This window comes from Plecotus auritus (assembly GCF_963455305.1).
Source record: "Plecotus auritus genome assembly, chromosome: X".
Lineage (NCBI taxonomy): Eukaryota > Metazoa > Chordata > Mammalia > Chiroptera > Vespertilionidae > Plecotus > Plecotus auritus.
The window spans coordinates 138,607,031-138,624,135 of NC_137784.1; the positions used below are offsets into that span (position 1 = coordinate 138,607,031).

The 17,105-nt window shown below is 55.0% G+C and overlaps 2 protein-coding genes across 4 annotated transcripts; one reads left to right on the top strand and one right to left on the bottom strand.

Annotated features, from left to right (window-relative positions):
- The first annotated feature begins 1,652 nt into the window (after positions 1-1,652).
- PRICKLE3 (prickle planar cell polarity protein 3) lies at positions 1,653-10,932 on the top strand. Of its 3 annotated transcripts, none has more exons than XM_080653720.1 (9): positions 1,653-1,956; positions 3,103-3,188; positions 3,918-4,101; positions 6,243-6,356; positions 6,666-6,803; positions 7,508-7,711; positions 7,803-7,989; positions 9,281-9,580; positions 10,148-10,932. In XM_080653720.1, the coding sequence occupies exons 1-9, from the start codon at positions 1,915-1,917 to the stop codon at positions 10,708-10,710; spliced, it is 1,818 nt and encodes a 605-aa protein (XP_080509846.1). In that variant the 5' UTR covers positions 1,653-1,914; the 3' UTR covers positions 10,711-10,932. The 3 variants fall into 3 exon arrangements, with proteins under 3 accessions (XP_080509846.1, XP_080509848.1, XP_080509847.1); XM_080653722.1 differs by having other exon boundaries at positions 1,896-2,398; XM_080653721.1 differs by having other exon boundaries at positions 1,896-2,195.
- Positions 10,931-16,487, bottom strand: PLP2 (proteolipid protein 2). The gene is made up of 5 exons (XM_080653723.1): positions 14,112-16,487; positions 12,445-12,597; positions 12,244-12,339; positions 11,594-11,684; positions 10,931-11,348 (listed from the first exon to the last, which is right to left on the bottom strand). Exons 1-5 carry the CDS (start codon positions 14,205-14,207, stop codon positions 11,326-11,328), a joined length of 459 nt encoding a protein of 152 aa, XP_080509849.1. The 5' UTR covers positions 14,208-16,487; the 3' UTR covers positions 10,931-11,325.
- Positions 16,488-17,105: the final 618 nt, after the last annotated feature.

The following is a 17,105-nucleotide window of genomic DNA, read 5'->3' on the forward strand; positions in this document are numbered from 1 at the left end:
AGAGAGAGGAAGGGAGAGGGGGAGACAGATAGAAACATTGATGAGAGAGGAACCTTGATCAGATGCCCCCTGCACGCTCTCCACTGGGGATTGAGCCCACAACCCAGGCATATGCTGATTAGGAATCAAACATGCCACTTCCTGGTACATGGGACAATGCTCAACCATGCCCACCAGGCCTCAGTGTGTCTTTTTTTAAAATATATTTTATTGATTTTTTTACAGAGAGGAAGGGAGAGGGATAGAGAGTTAGAAACATCGATGAGAAAGAAACATTGATCAGCTGCCTCCTGCACACCTCCTACTGGGGATGTGCCCGCAACCAAGGTACATGCCCTTGACTGGAATCGAACCTGGGACCCTTGAGTCCGCAAGCCGACGCTCTATCCACTGAGCCAAACCGGTTAGGGCTCAGTGTGTCTTTTTAGGAGGACACAAAGGAAGAGATGGAAAGGAGGTGAGAAGAAGCTTCACCACTACTGACCTGCTGGATGAGGTTCAAGTCACCTCGTCATTTTAGGCCCCCTTAACAGCATTTGGCCAAGGGATGCCTCGCCTGCAGATCATTCTAGGTCATGCTCAGAGTGGCCCTGTGCAATGCCCCACTACTGGCCACAGAAAATTGTCTTTCAAGGGCTCAGTTCTAACTCTGGTCCCTTAGTCACGTGCCTTTCCCACCTTGTTCTCAAATCCTCAAGAGGCTCCAATAGAACCCCATACTTCACAGGGAGACTTTCCTCTACTCATATCCTCAAATTTTTCAAAACCTGCTGTCTCTTCATTTCCTTGCCTCCCCTACCCCGCAGCTGGAAAACCGGGAGACCAGGTAGGCTGCAAGACAGGGGGGAGGGGAGCCATTCATTCATCCCCTTTAACCCCTCTCTGGAGCCAGAAGAGGCGGGAAGTAACAGAGATGTGCGGAATGGGGCAGGATGGGGCCTGGAAATCCCTGGCGCCTGCGATGAAAGGCCCTGCTGACCGCCGCCTCCGCCAGGCCTAATTAGAGACCCCAGCCCAGCCAGGCGCCCAAGTTCTGATTGCTGGCGGGGGACCCCCTCCTCCCAGCCCCGAGGCACAGCAAAGCTGTAGAACTTGAAGGAGAGACTCCCAGCTCTGCGACTGAGCTCAGGGAAAAGGATATCTAACTGGAGAGAGGAAAATGGGAGCAGGGGAGGAAAGGCTATTAAACCTTCTCAGGATTTAGGGGGCATGACAGCTGGGCCTGTAAGAATGGGGTGGGGGGGGGGGGCATGGGAACCTGGCCAGTGACTTTAACCTCCTCCTCATAAATCTCAAATTATCCTGGTTCTAAAGGAATGGGAGCAGGGCTGGGGCGGGGGGGGGGCGGTATATAAGATCTAGCTCTCTGATGGGACGAGGGAGCACCAGCTAGGGCTGCGATGGAGCTGGGAACCATTCTTGCAGCATTCATACAAGGGAAAGAGTCCTTCGGAACATCACTAGTGGGGAAAAGGTCAAGAGGTGGCTTTAACCCCTCCTCCAAATAAGGATCGAAGACAAATGGACACGAAGGGCCAATGCAAACCCTATTGCCCCACTCCTTACAGTCAGATCGCCACTACCAAGTCTCCCTCTTCCACTGCAGAGCTTTCAAGCCCTAAAATATCCTGTGAGGGGCCACGTGGCCCCTCGGGTTTCTGGGGCGCTTGGCAGCAGGGCAGGGGAGCTCTCCCGCACAGCGTTCCTGGGATGCGTGCCCTTCACCTCTAGGCAGGGGGCGCCTTGGCCCGGGAGAGACAGCAGGCCCAGGGGCGGGCGCTGCGGGGCGCGCTCCTCCCCTGGCCGGTGTCAGGTTTACGGAACAGAGCTTCCAGGCAGGACGCGCGGTGGCCTGACGGACGCGAGAATTCCTTTCGCCTGACCCGGCCCGTCCTGACCCTGCCCGGGCGCGCCATGTTCGCGCGTGGGTCCCGGAGGCGCCGCTCCGGGCGCGCGGTGAGCGAGACTCAGGGCAGCGGCGGGGGTCAGGGGTAAACTGAGGCCCAGGAGAGGGGGCAGGGGATAGGGGTAGCGAGGAGGCGCTCCACGGAGGGTTTGGGAATCCCCATCCCCAGAATTCCCAGACCGGTGGGGCTGGGGCTTCTGGAAGCCTGTAGATGGAGGAAGATGGAAATCTGGTAACCCACGCTCCCTAATCACCTCTCCGCACACCTTTAGCAGCACTCAAAGACCTGGTGTGTTTCCCTCTCGTGTGAATTATGGGAGGGGTCTCTGAGGGCCAAAAGATTGGGTCTTGCGTTCCTGGATCGAGCAGGGACCTTTTGAGCTTCTGAGGGAAGGAACCTCGCCCTGTACCTTGGCGGAAGGTGAACTGAAGAGGGAGGTCCTGCACTCCAGGGGTGCCGGAATACTGAGAGTCCAGGGATTGGGATTTGGGGTAAGAAGGCTTCCAGGCTTCCACTTGAGCAGAGAGCCTTTGACTTCCTAGATAGGAGGGTCTCTCTCTTCCTTTGGCGGGTCTCTAGGTGGGGCCTGGATTTGATGGTCCAGAGGAGAGAAGGCTTCTTGAGGGTTTCTGAATGCATGGGGGGGGGGGGGCCTCCTGTTCCATTGCAGGAGGGTCTCCAGCTCCTTGGGTGAAACCAGGGTTTGGGGGAGGGGTTCCTGTGTAGATCCCAGGTAAGGATGACGTCTCAGACTTCTACCCTATGGAACTGGAGTGCTGCTGGCCTCGTGGGTGGAGAAAGAGCCTAGATGAAGCCTGGGGTAGACACCCAGGTTAGGGACTCTGCCCTGAGTGGGGAGAGTACTCTGAGTTCTGGAGGAGGTGTTTAAGGCCTGGAGGAGTCGGAGGCTGCGGGGAGGTGTCCCGGTTGGGTGTGAGGAGTTGGAGGCTGGCCTGGGGAGGGGAATTCCCTGAAAAGGGGGCATAGAGGGAGGTGGCCTCAGCTGTCCCGCCTCTGTCTCTGTTGTGTCCCCCTCCCCCGAGCTCCGGGTGCTGTCCCAGCCTGCCCAGCGCTACCCAGGTAGGACAGGCCCCAGCGTGCGGTCTCCAGCCTTGGAGTGGAGAGGCGGGCCCTAACTTCTCCCTCCCCGCCCCCGCGCCCGGCGGGGTCCCGCGTCTGCCCCCGCCCACTGCAGCCTCCGGAGGCAGAGGACCCAGACCGCGGCCAGCCCTGCAACTCCTGCAGGGAGCAGTGCCCCGGCTTTCTGCTGCATGGCTGGAGGTAGGTGACCATGCCAGGGCCTTGCCTTTGTCAGGGCTCCACCCTCTGGAGGGAAATCCTGAGACTTAAGCCACGCCCTTGGCTTGACCGCGGTCCACAGAGGAAGCTCAATCAGGGAAAAAGCCACACGCTCTGATTCAGAGCCCCGCCCCCTGACTCATTCCCTATTGTCTGGTTCCCAGGAGAGCTCCACCCACGACACAGCCCCGCCCCAGAAGTGTCCTTCCTCAAGCCTGAGTCCTATCCCTAGGGAGATCTTTGGTCCTCCATGCCCCCTTCTTGAGTTAGGAACTCCTCTCCCAGACCCCTGTGCCCTATCTCCTGGAGCTCGATACCTAAAACAATCCATAATGTACTACAGACAGAGCCCTATCCGAAAGTTCTGAGGCTCAATACAGGCTAGAGCCCACCTCCAGGGAAAGTTCCCCCAAAATGTCCAGAGCCTCTCCTGAGGGGAAGCCCCTAGAGGTATAACTCCAATCTCAGACTCAGAACCCCAGCCCTACTCAGGCCCAAGTCCCAGAGCTGAAAGTCAGGGCTGGCCTTGAGACCCCACAGCTCTATCTCTTCACCTCCTCCACCCAGGCTCACAGCCCCACCCCTAGGCCCAGAGTCCTTTGGTGGTGATCATCTGCATGTCCCTGCCCCTCAGTTGGACTTTCTTGGGCTGTCAAGGGGTCCAAGTGGGCTGCTACCCTTAGTAATTGACCTCCATCCTGGCCCCCTCAGAAAGATCTGCCAGCACTGCAAATGCCCTCGGGAGGAGCACGCCGTGCACGCAGTGCCTGTGGACCTGGAACGCATCATGTGTCGGCTAATCTCAGACTTCCAGCGCCACTCCATCTCCGATGATGACTCGGGCTGTGCCTCAGAGGAGTATGCCTGGGTGCCCCCTGGTCTCAAGCCGGAGCAGGTGACCAGAAGGCACCATCCACTGTTGCTCTCCAGTGGGTGCACACACACTCAAATAGAAACCTATTTCTGGGGAAACACTCGGGTGTGTGGTCAGACTGTGCCTGTCTTTCTGACCCCTCTGAGATCTAGAGGTGATCAGCCCCCCAAAACTTGAAGGGAACTCTGAGCGATCACTGGGCCTGTTCACCCATTCCTGTTCTACCCCTTACCTCAGGGCTTATCCTAGCACTTCATTCACATCTCCATTGATTAACCCATTCAATAGTTATTGAGTACCTACTGCATGTCAGACACTGTTCTAGGTGCTGTGAGGACACAGCAGTGAACAAAATACACCATATACACTGAGTGGCCAAATTATTATGATCTCTGAATGCATAATAATCTGGCCACTCAGTGTGTGTGTGTATATATATATATATTAGAGGCCCGGTGCATGAATTTGTGCATGGGTGGTCTGGCCAGCCTGGCCAGGGGAGGGGACATGGGCGGTTGGCCGGCCTGCCTGCTGGTCAAACTCCTGGTCGAGGGGACAATTTGAATATTAGCCTTTTATTATATAGGATATACACTGAGCGGCCAGATTATTATGCATTCAGAGATCATAATAATCTGGCCACTCAGTATATATATCCATGTAGAGGTTAAATTCCTGAAGGGAGCCAATAATGTCATATGGTGTAAGGTCCATGGATTAAAGAAAAGCAGGGAAGAAGTTGGGGGGTGGAGAGAGATGTTAGGATTGTAAATAGGGTGTCCAGGTAAGCCTTTGTGAGAATATGATTTTTGAGCTTCCTGAAGGACATGAGAGTGAACCATGCAGAAATACTAGGTTAGAGAGATCTAGGAAAATGGAATAGCTAATGCAAAGGTCCTGAGGCAGGAGTGTTCTTGGCATGTGTGAGGAACAGTGAGAATACCAGTACACTGGAGCAGAGTGAGCAACAAGGAGAGTGATGAGGTGGAGGTGGGGTCAAAGAGGTGGCGGGGACATGGTGAGAACTTGGACTTCTACTCTGAATGAGGGAGAAGCCACAAGAGATTTGTGAGCAGAGAAGGGATATGATTTGTCTTAGGATTTAACGGGATCCCTCTGGCTGCCGAGTGTAGAACAGACTGTAGGAGTGAGGGTGGAAGCAGGGTACCAATGAAAGTGAGAGCACTTAAATAGCCTAGGTGGCTGATGATGGTGCTGGCAGTAGAAGAAGTAAGTGGTGGTCAGATTCCAGTTGTAATTTGAAAGTAAAGCTGAGAGATTTGTTTGTGGGTGTGAGAGAGAAAGGAGTCAAAGATGACCTTAAAGGTGGGTGGATCAGATCAAGGTTGGAGGTCTAAGAGCATAAGTTAAGTTTGGGCATCCGGAGTTTGAGGTACCCATTAGACATCTGAGTGGCCACTTTGCTTGGAACTCAAGGGAGAGATCATAGAGCCGGAGGCATGCATTCGTGAGGCCTTAGCCATGAGGTGGACTTATGGTAGTCATGAGGTCCCAAGGGAGTGAAGGGAGACAGAGGCAAGAGGACCAAGGATTGAGACTGAGGACCCTCCCACATTTAAGGGCCAGTTAGTTGACGAACCAAAAGAAGAACAGAGGAGTGGCCAATAGATTTCCTTTTGGTAAGAGGAAACCCAGGACGGTGTGATGTCCTGGAAGCCAAGGGAACACAGTGAGTTCTGGAAGTCATTAACTCTGTCCGGTGCTACTGATGGGTCAAGTTGGATGAGAACTGAGACCTGAACAATTACTTTAACAGTGTGAACGTCACCAATGACCCTGACAGGAACAGCTTTAGAGGAAGGGCAGGGAAGGGTGACTGGAGTGGGGTCTAGAGAGACCGGGAGGAGGGGAAGTGGAAACAATGAGTGCACACAGCTCTTTTGAGGAATTTTGCTGTAAGGGAAGGAGAAAAGTAGACGCAGTAGCAGGAAGGAAAAGTGGGGTCAAGACAAGAGCGAATTCTTGGCATGTTTGGGAGGTGACAGAGATGATCCAGCCCATAGGAAGAAGAGATGGAGGGAGTCAGTAGACATTTCCTTCTGATGATTTTAATTTTCTCAGAGAGTAGGGACCCATCATCCCACTGCATTCCAATCACCCCTCATCTCAGTTGTTTTCTTCCATCCCCCATGTCCTCCCAGGTATACCAATTTTTCAGCTGCCTCCCAGAGGACAAGGTCCCCTACGTCAACAGTCCCGGGGAAAAATACAGGATCAAGCAGCTGCTGCACCAGCTTCCCCCACACGACAGTGAGGTGAGGAGAGATAAGACAGGAAGGGCATGTCAGGTAGGGGGCACAGCCTGGGCAAATGCCACACAGCTGGAAAGAAATGGGCAGGATCAGAGGTGAGCTGATCTGAGGTGAAAGGTCTGAAGGGCAGGGGACATTCCTTGGCAAAACCACACGTGGGACTTGGGAGAGGAGGTCAGGGATGGTTATTTCATCAGGAAGCACCATCTATACAGAGGCATTGAAGTAAACTTTTTGAGCATGGAAGAAATTTGAAAGAGGGTGGGGGGGCAGACAACAGGGGAGGAGCCTGTTTGACCCTCACTACCTCAGGCACAGTACTGCACGGCACTGGTAGAGGAAGAGAAGAAAGAGCTCAGAGCCTTCAGCCAGCAGCGGAAACGGGAGAACCTGGGGCGTGGCACTGTACGCATCTTCCCAGTGACCATAACTGGGGCCATCTGTGAGGAGGTGAGCCATGGAAGGCCTCAGGGAGTGAGTGGTGCCTTTGCTCCAAGCCCTGGGTTGCAGGACCCATATCCCTATCCCACTGTTAGGCAGGGACCGCCTCTAAGGCCTTCCTGGCCAGTGATGTCTGTGTGTAGGGCTCCCTGGTGGATGGGACTTGTTCCTCAGATCCCTCTGTTGGGTTGGGTCTGTCTCTAAGGAGGCCCCAATGGACCTTCTCTATTAGTTTCCTGCCCCCCACACACCTCTCGGGTCCTCTTGTAGTGGAGACTTGTCCTTAAGAACCCACCCACAGTGGCAGGGCCTGTCTCTAGAGCCAGGTGGTGGGTGGAATTTATCTCTAAAGCACCCTCCCCTCAGTGGTTGAAGCCTGACCTCACATCCTACTGTTAGGTGAGGTCTGTGGCTAAGGTTCCCCCTGGGCCTGGCCTGGCTCTATGGTTTCACCAACCCTGCAAAAACAAGACCTCCTTTAAGGCCACCCACGACGAGTAGGGCCTGTCTCTAAGGTTTCCCACAGGCACAGGGTCAGTTTCTAAGGCACTTTCCTCCTCCCATGCAGGTAGGGCCTTTCTCAAAGTTACCCCGTAGGTAAGGCCAGTCACAAAGGTCGACCATGGGGAAGGCCCTAGTATGATACACACCGTGGCTGATCCCCCATCTAACCATGTTGGCGAGGGTGACAGTGCCTATCTGTCACCTGGCAGTGTGGGAAGCAGATCGGAGGTGGAGACATCGCCGTGTTTGCCAGCCGAGCAGGCCTGGGTGCCTGCTGGCACCCCCAGTGCTTTGTGTGCTCCACATGCCGGGAGCTGCTGGTGGACCTCATCTACTTCTACCATGCTGGCAAGGTCTACTGTGGTCGCCACCATGCCGAACGCCTGCGTCCGCGCTGCCAAGCCTGCGACGAGGTGATGCCTTACTGCCCAGGGGAGGGAGTGGAGGGCGGGCAGGGACAGGGAAGGCCCTGCTGACGGCCACAGATGGCCTGCGCTCCCCCAGATCATCTTCTCCCCTGAGTGCACGGAGGCCGAGGGCCGGCACTGGCATATGGGTCACTTCTGCTGCTTCGAGTGTGAAGCATCCCTAGGAGGGCAGCGCTACGTCATGCGTCAGAGCCGTCCCCACTGCTGCGCCTGCTACGAGGCCCGCCATGCGGAGTACTGTGACGGCTGTGGGGAGCACATCGGTGGGTGAACATGGCATTGGACGGGGGGATGGATTAACATCTAGGCCACAACGCCCTGCCCCCTCCATTCTTTCTGCCCTCCAGGCCCTGCCCACCATTATCACCGTACTTTCAGTCTAGACTCTAGTCCAAGCACCATAACCCTATACCTTTCACTGCAGGTCCCATCACCGATATCCCCCATCCAGCCATACTTTCTAAATCTTCCTACACAGTACGAGGCACCACTACACATCTGGGCCCCCCTCCAGAGTGCCCTCTAATTCCCAGTACCCCAGGGATACCCTGTCAGCCTAGCTCCTATGCTCCTAAGCTGTACCCTATCCTTTAAGACCCGTGGTCGGCAAACTGCGGCTCGCGAGCCACATGCGGCTCTTTGGCCCCTTGAGTGTGGCTCTTCCACAAAATATCACAGCCTGGGTGAGTCTATTTTGAAGAAGTGGCATTAGAAGAAGTTTAAGTTTAAAAAATTTGGCTCTCAAAAGAAATTTCAATCGTTGTCCTGTTGATATTTGGCTCTGTTGACTAATGAGTTTGCCGACCACTGCTCTAAGACTCTCCATCAAGCTAGCTCAGTGATTTTCAACTCGTGTGCTGCAAGAATTTTTAAAACATGCAATGCCTGACTAATTAGTCAGGGGAACTGACCTCTTTTCCCTTAGATTGTCAAATAAAAAAGGACAACAGCCAACACAGCAATAGCCGTCTGGTGTGAATGAATCAAAATTATACCTATTTTTTGTCAGATCAGCAAAAACTATATTTTTGGTGTGCTGCAGAAGTTTAGTCATTAGTTTATGTGTTCCATGAGATGAAAAAGATTGAAAATCGCTGGCCTAGGTACATCATACTTTCTACCACACCCTGCTCTCTAAGATTCACTTCTTTCCCACCAAGACCACGCCCTACCACGCCCTGTCTGCACCACCCAGGCCTCTTTAAATCTACTGTCCTTCCATCTGAAGCCACCTTACTGTCTAAGCTTGACCCACATCTTAAGAGTCCAGTGCCCAGCCCCCACTCTGGGAGGGAGGACCCTGGAAAAGAAAGAGTAGAGAAGAAGATGTTAATCAGCCAGTTTGAGGTACCCTGTGGTGAGGACCAAACCTCGGATTTCCTGCTTTCTCCAAAGAAGGGCGCCATTTTGGAGGGGTGTGGGGGGGGGGTAGGAGTCTTGGGGTACCCTGCTTCAGATTCCTGCTCTCTTCAGAAGGGCCCCATTTGAGCAGGGTGGGACATGCCAGGGGGCCTCTGTCTTAGTCCCCCCCACCCCCTCGCGGTGTCCCCCCAGGCCTGGACCAGGGCCAGATGGCTTATGAGGGCCAGCATTGGCACGCCTCAGACCGCTGCTTCTGCTGTAGTCGCTGCGGGCGAGCCCTGCTGGGTCGCCCCTTTCTGCCACGCCGGGGCCTAATCTTCTGCTCTCGAGCCTGCAGCCTGGGGTCGGAGCCCACGGCCTCGGGGCCTGGCCGCCGAAGCTGGAGCGCCAGCACCGTCTCCACACCGCTCACGGCCTCCACAGCCTCTTTCTCTCCTGTGGAGGGGCCATCCGAGACCGCCACCAAAGGCACCAGCACTGAGGCAGAGCCTGGTGAGTTAACCCTGGAGTCCCACCCAGCCCCTCCCAGTCCCTTCTCCCCGCCCCCCCCCGCCCCCGCCAACCCCGTCCCTCGGGGTGACTTGCCCAGTCCCTTCACCTGCTGTACACCTGGCCCCACCCCCAAATCATCCCAGGCCTGGGCTGCACCCAAACTACACCTCCTCGTGAACCCTGTCTGCTCCCGTCTATACAAGGCCCTCGCCTACCTCAACTGGTACCTGCCTCAGCCCAAGTTCCTCCTCCTTTTCTCCAAACCCTGGACCCTCCACCCTATGGAAAACCTCATCTGCTCCAGCCTATGCCACGCCCCTTCCACCAGAAGCCACGCCCCCTCTCACCCATCCAGTCCCGCTCCTCCTGCATTCCAACTTCCCTCCGCTCCACTCAGAGCCGGTCCCAGGCCTCCTATTTCCCGGACTCCCCACTTCGCTGCCCTCTCCGACCCCTGCCCCCCACTTTCCCAGTCCTGATGGAAAGGGGAAAGGAGAAGGGCCTTCCGCAGGGCTCCTCTGGGAGAAGGCAGATACATACAGGGACTCCCTCCGTCTCTCTTTCCAGCCGCAGGCCCCGAGGAGCCCACCCGCTTTCGGAGAGGGGGCCCTCACCGCCACTCCATGCCCGAGCTGGGGCTCCGCAGCGCCCCCGAGCCATCCCCAGGGACCCCCGGCCATTTGGACCCTGAAGATGATTCTTTCAGTCGCCAAAGTGCCCCTCGGGTCAGCTTCCGGGACCCTCTGGTGTCTGACGGAGGCCCTCGGCGGACCCTGAGTGCGCCTCCAGCCCAGCGCCGCAGGCCTCGCAGTCCCCCTCCCAGGGCCCCCACACGTCGCCGCCACCGTCACCACCGCAGACGCCGGTCTGGCAGACTTCACCACCAATGTAACTTGGGATCGGACTCCGAATCTTGCTCCAGCTCCCCCTCCAGCTCCAGCTCAGAGTCCTCGGAGGATGATGGCTTCTTCCTGGGAGAGCGTATCCCACCGCCCCCGTACCTGACCAGGCCCCTGTCTGCTCAGGACACTGCAACGAAGACCCCCAACTCTCCGTCTCCAGGGGTCCCCGAGAACTCGGGCCCAGGGACGCCTCGCCAGGCCAGAGACAAGAACTGCATAGTGGCTTGAAGGCGAGGCTGTCCTGGAGGGCTCCATTTCTCCACTCTCAAGACTTGAGAATAAACCCCCTTCCTTTCTACCTCTGTTTGTACAATTGAAGTGTCTTAATATTTGGTGTAAAACAGGCCTGGCTTCTTCCCCTCTTTGCTCCAGCTGCCTCCCTTCCCTATTTTGCCCCTCCTGATGCTCGAGATATCCCCATTTGATCAAAGGATTAACTTATTCGTTACCATGTATTCTAACAATCTGTTTATTATTTATTCATATTTATCCCTCCACAGAACCACCTCCCACACTGAGGTGATTTGCAGTGTGTCACAACCTGGGGCCTGGAGTCTGAAACTGAGGCACCCCTCTCCCTCATGTTGCGGCTTAGGTGGGGGCATAGTTCGGGCAGAACTGGTGTCTGCTTCTAGATGCTTCAAAAGGGGAACCTAGGCACACCCATAAAGGTGGCCACACCCAGGAGGGTTGATTGGCAGGCTGGAAGACAAATTCTTCAGATAAAGGCACTTTTACCTCAATAGGAGGCTGGGAGTTGGCTAGGAGTGTTTGTAGGGGTGGGGAGCAGTGATTTCGATGGACGTTATTTGCAGGTTGCAGAGAGAAATCAAGGTAGTTCACCTACACTGGGCCATCTGTAGGGTCTGCAAGTGAGGAAAAGAGAGAAAGCAGTTTGGATCCATATGCCCACTTTACATACAAGAATACTGAAGCTTAAAAAAAAAAGAATACTGAAGCTTATGGTACTTGTTGATACTAAAGCCGTAAGTAGCAATAAGGGACAGAGCTGGCATTCATGCCCTTTCCTTCTCTCCTCAACCTCCTCAACAACACCCCCCCTACACACACACACACACACACACACACACACACACACACACTCACTTACCAGTAGGGGCTGCTGTGTGTCTTTGCTGCCTCAAGGGGAAAGTGAAATAGGCATCAAAGCCAAAGAGGCACGCAGCGATTAGGCCCATCACCTGGAAGTGGGGATGAGAGTGAGGGGCTTTGGATTAGGCTGGTCAGCCTACTCAGCCTCTCACCGCCTTGTATCTACTACCTCCAGTGACTGCTCCATGAAGGGATGGCGACTAAAGCCCCAGGTTGGGAAGCCAGAGAGCCCCAGAAAAGGTCAGAAACTCTCCCTTCTCCTAGTACTGCTCAACTCAGGAGAGCCACATGGTGGCCCCCCGTCTAAGTGGCACCATTCCCAGTGCACATGTGAAACAAAGTTCTAGCAGATGGCAGTCTAGTGTGTTGACAAAGATCCCGTGTCAGGCCAGGGATGGCCCTTTACAGCAAATGATGAACTTGGGAGGAAATCAAGGTTCTGGCCAGACTTTCCTGCAGACCCTGAGGACAAGGGTGGCCTGTTGTGGATCATACACTTTCTGCCAGAAGCAGAGACAGAAATGGCCCCTAGATCCTCAACTCTCTCTCTCTCTCTCTCTCTCTCTCTCTCTCTATCTCTCTCTCTATCTCTATCTCTATCTCTATCTCTATCTCTCTCTGTTTTGGAGCTGCCTCTAAAGTCTTTACCCCGGCGATGATTTTGGAGCTGTTTCCTTTCTCCACGAGCACAATGATGGAGATGATCAGGTAGAGGATGGCCGCTATGAGGGTTCGGAAGAAATCCTGTAAGGAGTAGAGAGAGGAGGGAAGTCAGCATCCAGAGTTCCCAGGACAATCCCAACTGCTGAGGCCCCTCCCTAGCCTAGCCACTTCTGTCCCCTTTCTCACACTCCAAGGCCAGTTGATGATCCTTATCCTGGTGTTCAGGTCACACATGTAGATGACAAAGAAGACAGCAGCAAGGATCATCTCAACCACTGACAGAGAGAAGTATGCTGATGTGGAAGCGATGAAGCAGATCAGAATCACCAGGCACAGTATCTGGAAGGATGACATGAGGAAGGGGACCTCCATCAACTCCCTGGGCTGAGGGGAGGGGTTAAAATCAGGGGTCTCTTGGCCCAACTGGCATGGCTCAGTGGTTGATTCTCAGTCAGGGCACATGCCCCAGTTGCAGGCTCGATCCCCAGTGTGGGGCGTGCAGGAGGCAGCCAATCAATGATTCTCTCTCATCGTTGATGTTTCTATCTCTTTCTCCCTCTCCTTTCCTCTCTGAAATCAATACAAATATATTTTTTAAAAAATCAGGGGTCTCTTGCCGAAACCGGTTTGGCTCAGTGGATAGAGCGTCGGCCTGCGGACTGAAGGGTCCCGGGTTCGATTCCGGTCAAGGGCATGTACCTTGGTTGCGGGCACATCCCCAGTGGGAGGTGTGCAGGAGGCAGCTGATCGATGTTTCTCTCTCATCGATGTTTCTAGCTCTCTATCCCTCTCCCTTCCTCTCTGTAAAATATCAATAAAATATATATTTTTTAAAAAAATCAGGGGTCTCAAACTCAGATGCCTACCAGGACTGAGAAGATGACAAATAATCATAGCTACACACTTACTGTGTGCTCATTGTGTTCCCAACATTGTTCTACGAGCTGTACAAGTATTAACTCACGTAATCATCCCTACAACCTAATAGACTGGGTACTGTTATTAGTATCTTTATTTGATAGATGAGAAAAGTGGGACACAGAGACATTAAGTGACTTGCCCAGGGTCACCCAGCTAGGAAAGGTAGAGTTGGGTGCCTCAGTTTCCCCTTTCCCCTTCTAAGATAGGGGCGACCTGCTGGGAGTGGCCCTGCCAGGTGTTTTGTGAGCAGTGCTGGAGCCAGCTTGGGGCGGGCAGGACGTGCAGTTCCCCAGGCAACCCCTTTGGGAAGCCCTGAGAGTGTCACCAGAGGGGCAGGGCTCCGGTTAAAGGCACCGCAGCCCTTTTACAAGTGACTCAAAGGCGGCGTCCACTTTGAGGGGTGGGGCCGGGAAACGGAGGCTCCGAAACAGCTAAGGACCTCCCGCCCCACCACAGAAGGGCCAGAAAGAACCAGAGAACAGCTGGGCGCCCAACCCGGAGGACTAGCACGGGGCTCCACCCCAACAGGCCCCGCCCCTGGGCGCCCCGCCAGCCCGCCCGACAGCGCTCAGGCCGCGCCACGCCCTGCCGCGGGCGGTCCCCCACCTCCCAGCCCCCTGGAACCCCTTCCTTGAGCCCACGGATGAGTCCACGCGGTCTCCCTCCACTGCGTTCCCCATATGCACCATGGACCCCTGGCCTCACCCCGTGGCCCAGCAACTCCCGACCACCTTCTCCAAACGCCATCGACTCGCCCTGCGCCCCTGGTTTCGGGCCCCGGCTACTAACCCACTTCCCCCGTCCCTCTGCCCAGCACCCGCGGCCACGCGCCTTCCCCAACGTGTGTGTGTGTGTGTGTGTGTGTGTGTGTGTGCGTGCGATCCAGCCACTCCACCCCGCCCTTGCCCACCCGCCAGTCCCGGGACTCTCACAATCTCAGCAAACAGAAGAATTCCCTTGAGGGTGCGCACGAAGTTGGTGCAGGCAGCCCAGCAGCCGGGGGCCGAGAAGCGCTCGGAGTCCGCCATGGCGTGGGCCAGAGTCCCTGGGGGCGCGGGACGATCTGCTCGGTTTCTCGTGGGTTCGTGGACACTGCACACCCAGCCGTCTTGCCCTCCGTTTGGCCGGGAAGGGGGCCCTGGGGCGAAGGAGGGAGTGAATCACCAAGCCAAGCAGAAGCGGGCGGGGCCTGAGGGGGCCGGGCCAGGTGGCTGCCGCCCCGGAAGCCCCCTGGCCCCGCCCGCCAAGGATCGTCCCCACCCGGAGCACAGCCACCCGGGGCGCCCCATCTCCAGAGGTGCCAGCCTTTGAGACTTGGCACTTCGGGGTACCTTGAACGGTAATGGCGAAACCCTTTGCCCTTTTAGAATGCAAATGTTCTCAGGGCTGCCTCAACTCAGAACCCAGGGGAGCTTGCCTTTGGGAAGGACTGACTGGGTTTCCTGAGCTGTAAACAAACAAACAAACAAACGGTGGAGGCCCTGGTGAAACCTAGGTATATTGCCAGAATTCGGAATATTCCGAATTTTGGAAAATTTTTCCAGTGCAGCCCTAGCTGGATTGGCTCAGTGGATAGAGTGTCAGCCTGCGGACTGAAGCGTCCCAGGTTCAATTCACGTCAAGGGCAGGTGACCCGATTGCGGGCTTGATCCCTAGTAGGGACATGCAGGAAGCAGCCAATCAGTGATTCTCTCTCATCATGGATATTTCTCTCTCGCTCTCTCCCCCTCTCCCTTCCTCTCTGAAGTCAATATATTTAAAAAAAAATTTCCCAGTGCATAGATGGTATTACTTAACATTCAGTGGTGGGTGAGACTGCCCATTGTGTGTGTGTGTGTGTGCGTGTTCTAAGCATGTTAATATTTCCTCAAGCAAAGGCGTGGACGTTCACTGTAAGTGGATAAAGTAGTACAGAAAATTGTGCCTCGTTGAGCCAGATCAGGTTTTGTAACAAATGGTTCCAAATTGTGGGGAAACTGTCAGTTTCCAGAGCTGTGGGGACTTGGGAATTGCGGATAAAGGATCTCGGACGTGGAATAAACCTCTTGGCAGTGATGGGAATCGGACTGCAGTGGCGCACAGGCCGAGAGAGAACAGGGCCTGGTGAGCATCTGCTCAGTAAACGAGGGCAGACACTATGAATAGTGTTCGAGCTCAGGGTGTGTCTGATACTCTGTTCTGCAATCCTAGGGAAGTCCACTTTTCTGGTTCTGAGGCAAGGGGCTGTCAGCCCAGGCCTCGATGAGGAATGGAAAAGGAACAGGAGTTTTATTGCTGGGAGCTTGGCAAGATGCGGGGGAAGGCTCTTGGGGTGCCAGGCTGGGTGACAAGGCTGACAGCATTTGGAGAGTGTATTGCCCTGAGCAAGTAATTTCTCCTGACTCAGCCTGGATGTCTGCATGTGAGACAGGCACCTGGTTAGGTGTGCTGGGAGCACACTCTCTAGGCTGGACATTGGTTTTATTTTCAGCTCATTTGAGAAGGAGAGAGTTGTGGCTGGAAGGCCCGGATAGTTCAACCGAAGGGCTTTCACGCTCTCCATCCCTTAGGCTCTGGCCCCTCAAAACCAAAGAAGGGACTCCCCTCTTTCAGCCCAGTGAAAGAGTGATTGGATAGTGGAAGGGATGAAGCCTACTTTCCTAGGACTCAGTGTGTGCTTTCCAACTGTGTGAAACCTGAAGACGTGCTTGAGTTTCTAGAACATAACATACTCTGCTCTTCATCGGGGCCTTTGCACCTGATGTTCCCGCTGCTGTCAATGCACTTCTCCCAGTTCTTTATACATCTCGCTTCCGGTCATTCAGGTCTCAGCTCAAGTGTTATGTCTTCCAAGAGGCCAGCAACCCACCATAATTACCTTCCCCAACATAACCTCCTTTTGCTGTCTTCATAACTCTCACTTCTGATATTTCATTTTCTTGTCTGTTCTGACATGTCTACCCCCAGCACAACAACTACACAGGGATAGAAATCTTTGTTTTCCCCCCCAGCATCTCACCAGTGCCTATCACACGCAGTACAAGGTAAACAGTTGGAATCAATTAGTACTTGTCAAATACAGGTGAGATTAAGGCTTGGGAATCAGGCCTGGATTAGATCTCGTTTCGACAACCCCTCCCCCAGCTAGACTAGGTATATAGTCTTTGGGCCTCACTTCCCTCCTCTGTGAAATGGGCATATCATATAGATGTGTAACCTGACGGATACAGCCGCAAGTGAAGCCAGTAGCAGGGATAAGGCTAAGTAAATGGTGGCTTGGGTTACTATTATTAGTCTCCTGAATTGGGCTCAGCCCACGCCCCCACAATGTCTACAGTGCTCACCATTCAAGGGTTTACATCTTCACCGCTTTATACCCCAACTCCCAGGCTGGCTTTGCAGGTCCTTCTCTCCTCCCCAGCTTCCCTCTTTGTTGGGGATATGGGGCCAAGTGTTCAGGATGTGGTAACAGCGAAGATGACTGGCCATTTCTGACCTCAACCGGCTTCGGGGCTACCCAGCTCGGAGTCCCGCTGGCCATGTAAGCCTGGGCTGGAGGGCTCTTTTCCCAGGATGGAGCAACTGGCCTCTCCCAGGCCCGGGAACGCCCAGCGTGTGGCATGTGCACACAAGCCCGGCTGCAGTTCGTCGCCATCTAGGGAAGAGGGGGGCGCGGCGCAAAGGTTCTAACAGCTTTTTTTAGCTGGGCCCGCTGACTCACACCTTCCCTGCCCCGCCCCGCCCCCAAAGGGGCCCAGGGCCCCAGCCCTTGCTCTGAAAGTGTCAGGCCGGAAGTGAGAGACCGCAGGTCCCAGCGAAAGAAGCCACCCGGCTTCCTAGCCCTGCTATCCGGCCCGCCTTGGAGAGTCTGGGTGATTCAGAGCCAGGGCTGCGGGTAGACGGGTGTACTCTCACCTCTGCATTCCCCACGCCACGCGCAATAATTA

What these genes read in the sequence shown, in the direction of transcription:
- PRICKLE3 (XM_080653720.1), top strand. Translation starts at nt 1,915, where the DNA reads ATGTTCGCGCGTGGGTCCCGGAGGCGCCGCTCCGGGCGCGCG. An exon ending in TTCCCCCACACGACAGTGAG is followed by an intron (nt 6,357 to 6,665) that starts GTGAGGAGAGAT and finishes TCACTACCTCAG; the next exon opens with GCACAGTACTGCACGGCACT. An exon ending in GCTGCCAAGCCTGCGACGAG is followed by an intron (nt 7,712 to 7,802) that starts GTGATGCCTTAC and finishes GCGCTCCCCCAG; the next exon opens with ATCATCTTCTCCCCTGAGTG.
- PLP2 (XM_080653723.1), bottom strand. Translation starts at nt 14,207, where the DNA reads ATGGCGGACTCCGAGCGCTTCTCGGCCCCCGGCTGCTGGGCTGCCTGC. An exon ending in TTCTTCTGTTTGCTGAGATT is followed by an intron (nt 12,598 to 14,111) that starts GTGAGAGTCCCG and finishes TCATCCTTCCAG; the next exon opens with ATACTGTGCCTGGTGATTCT. An exon ending in GCTCCAAAATCATCGCCGGG is followed by an intron (nt 11,685 to 12,243) that starts GTAAAGACTTTA and finishes CCCCACTTCCAG; the next exon opens with GTGATGGGCCTAATCGCTGC.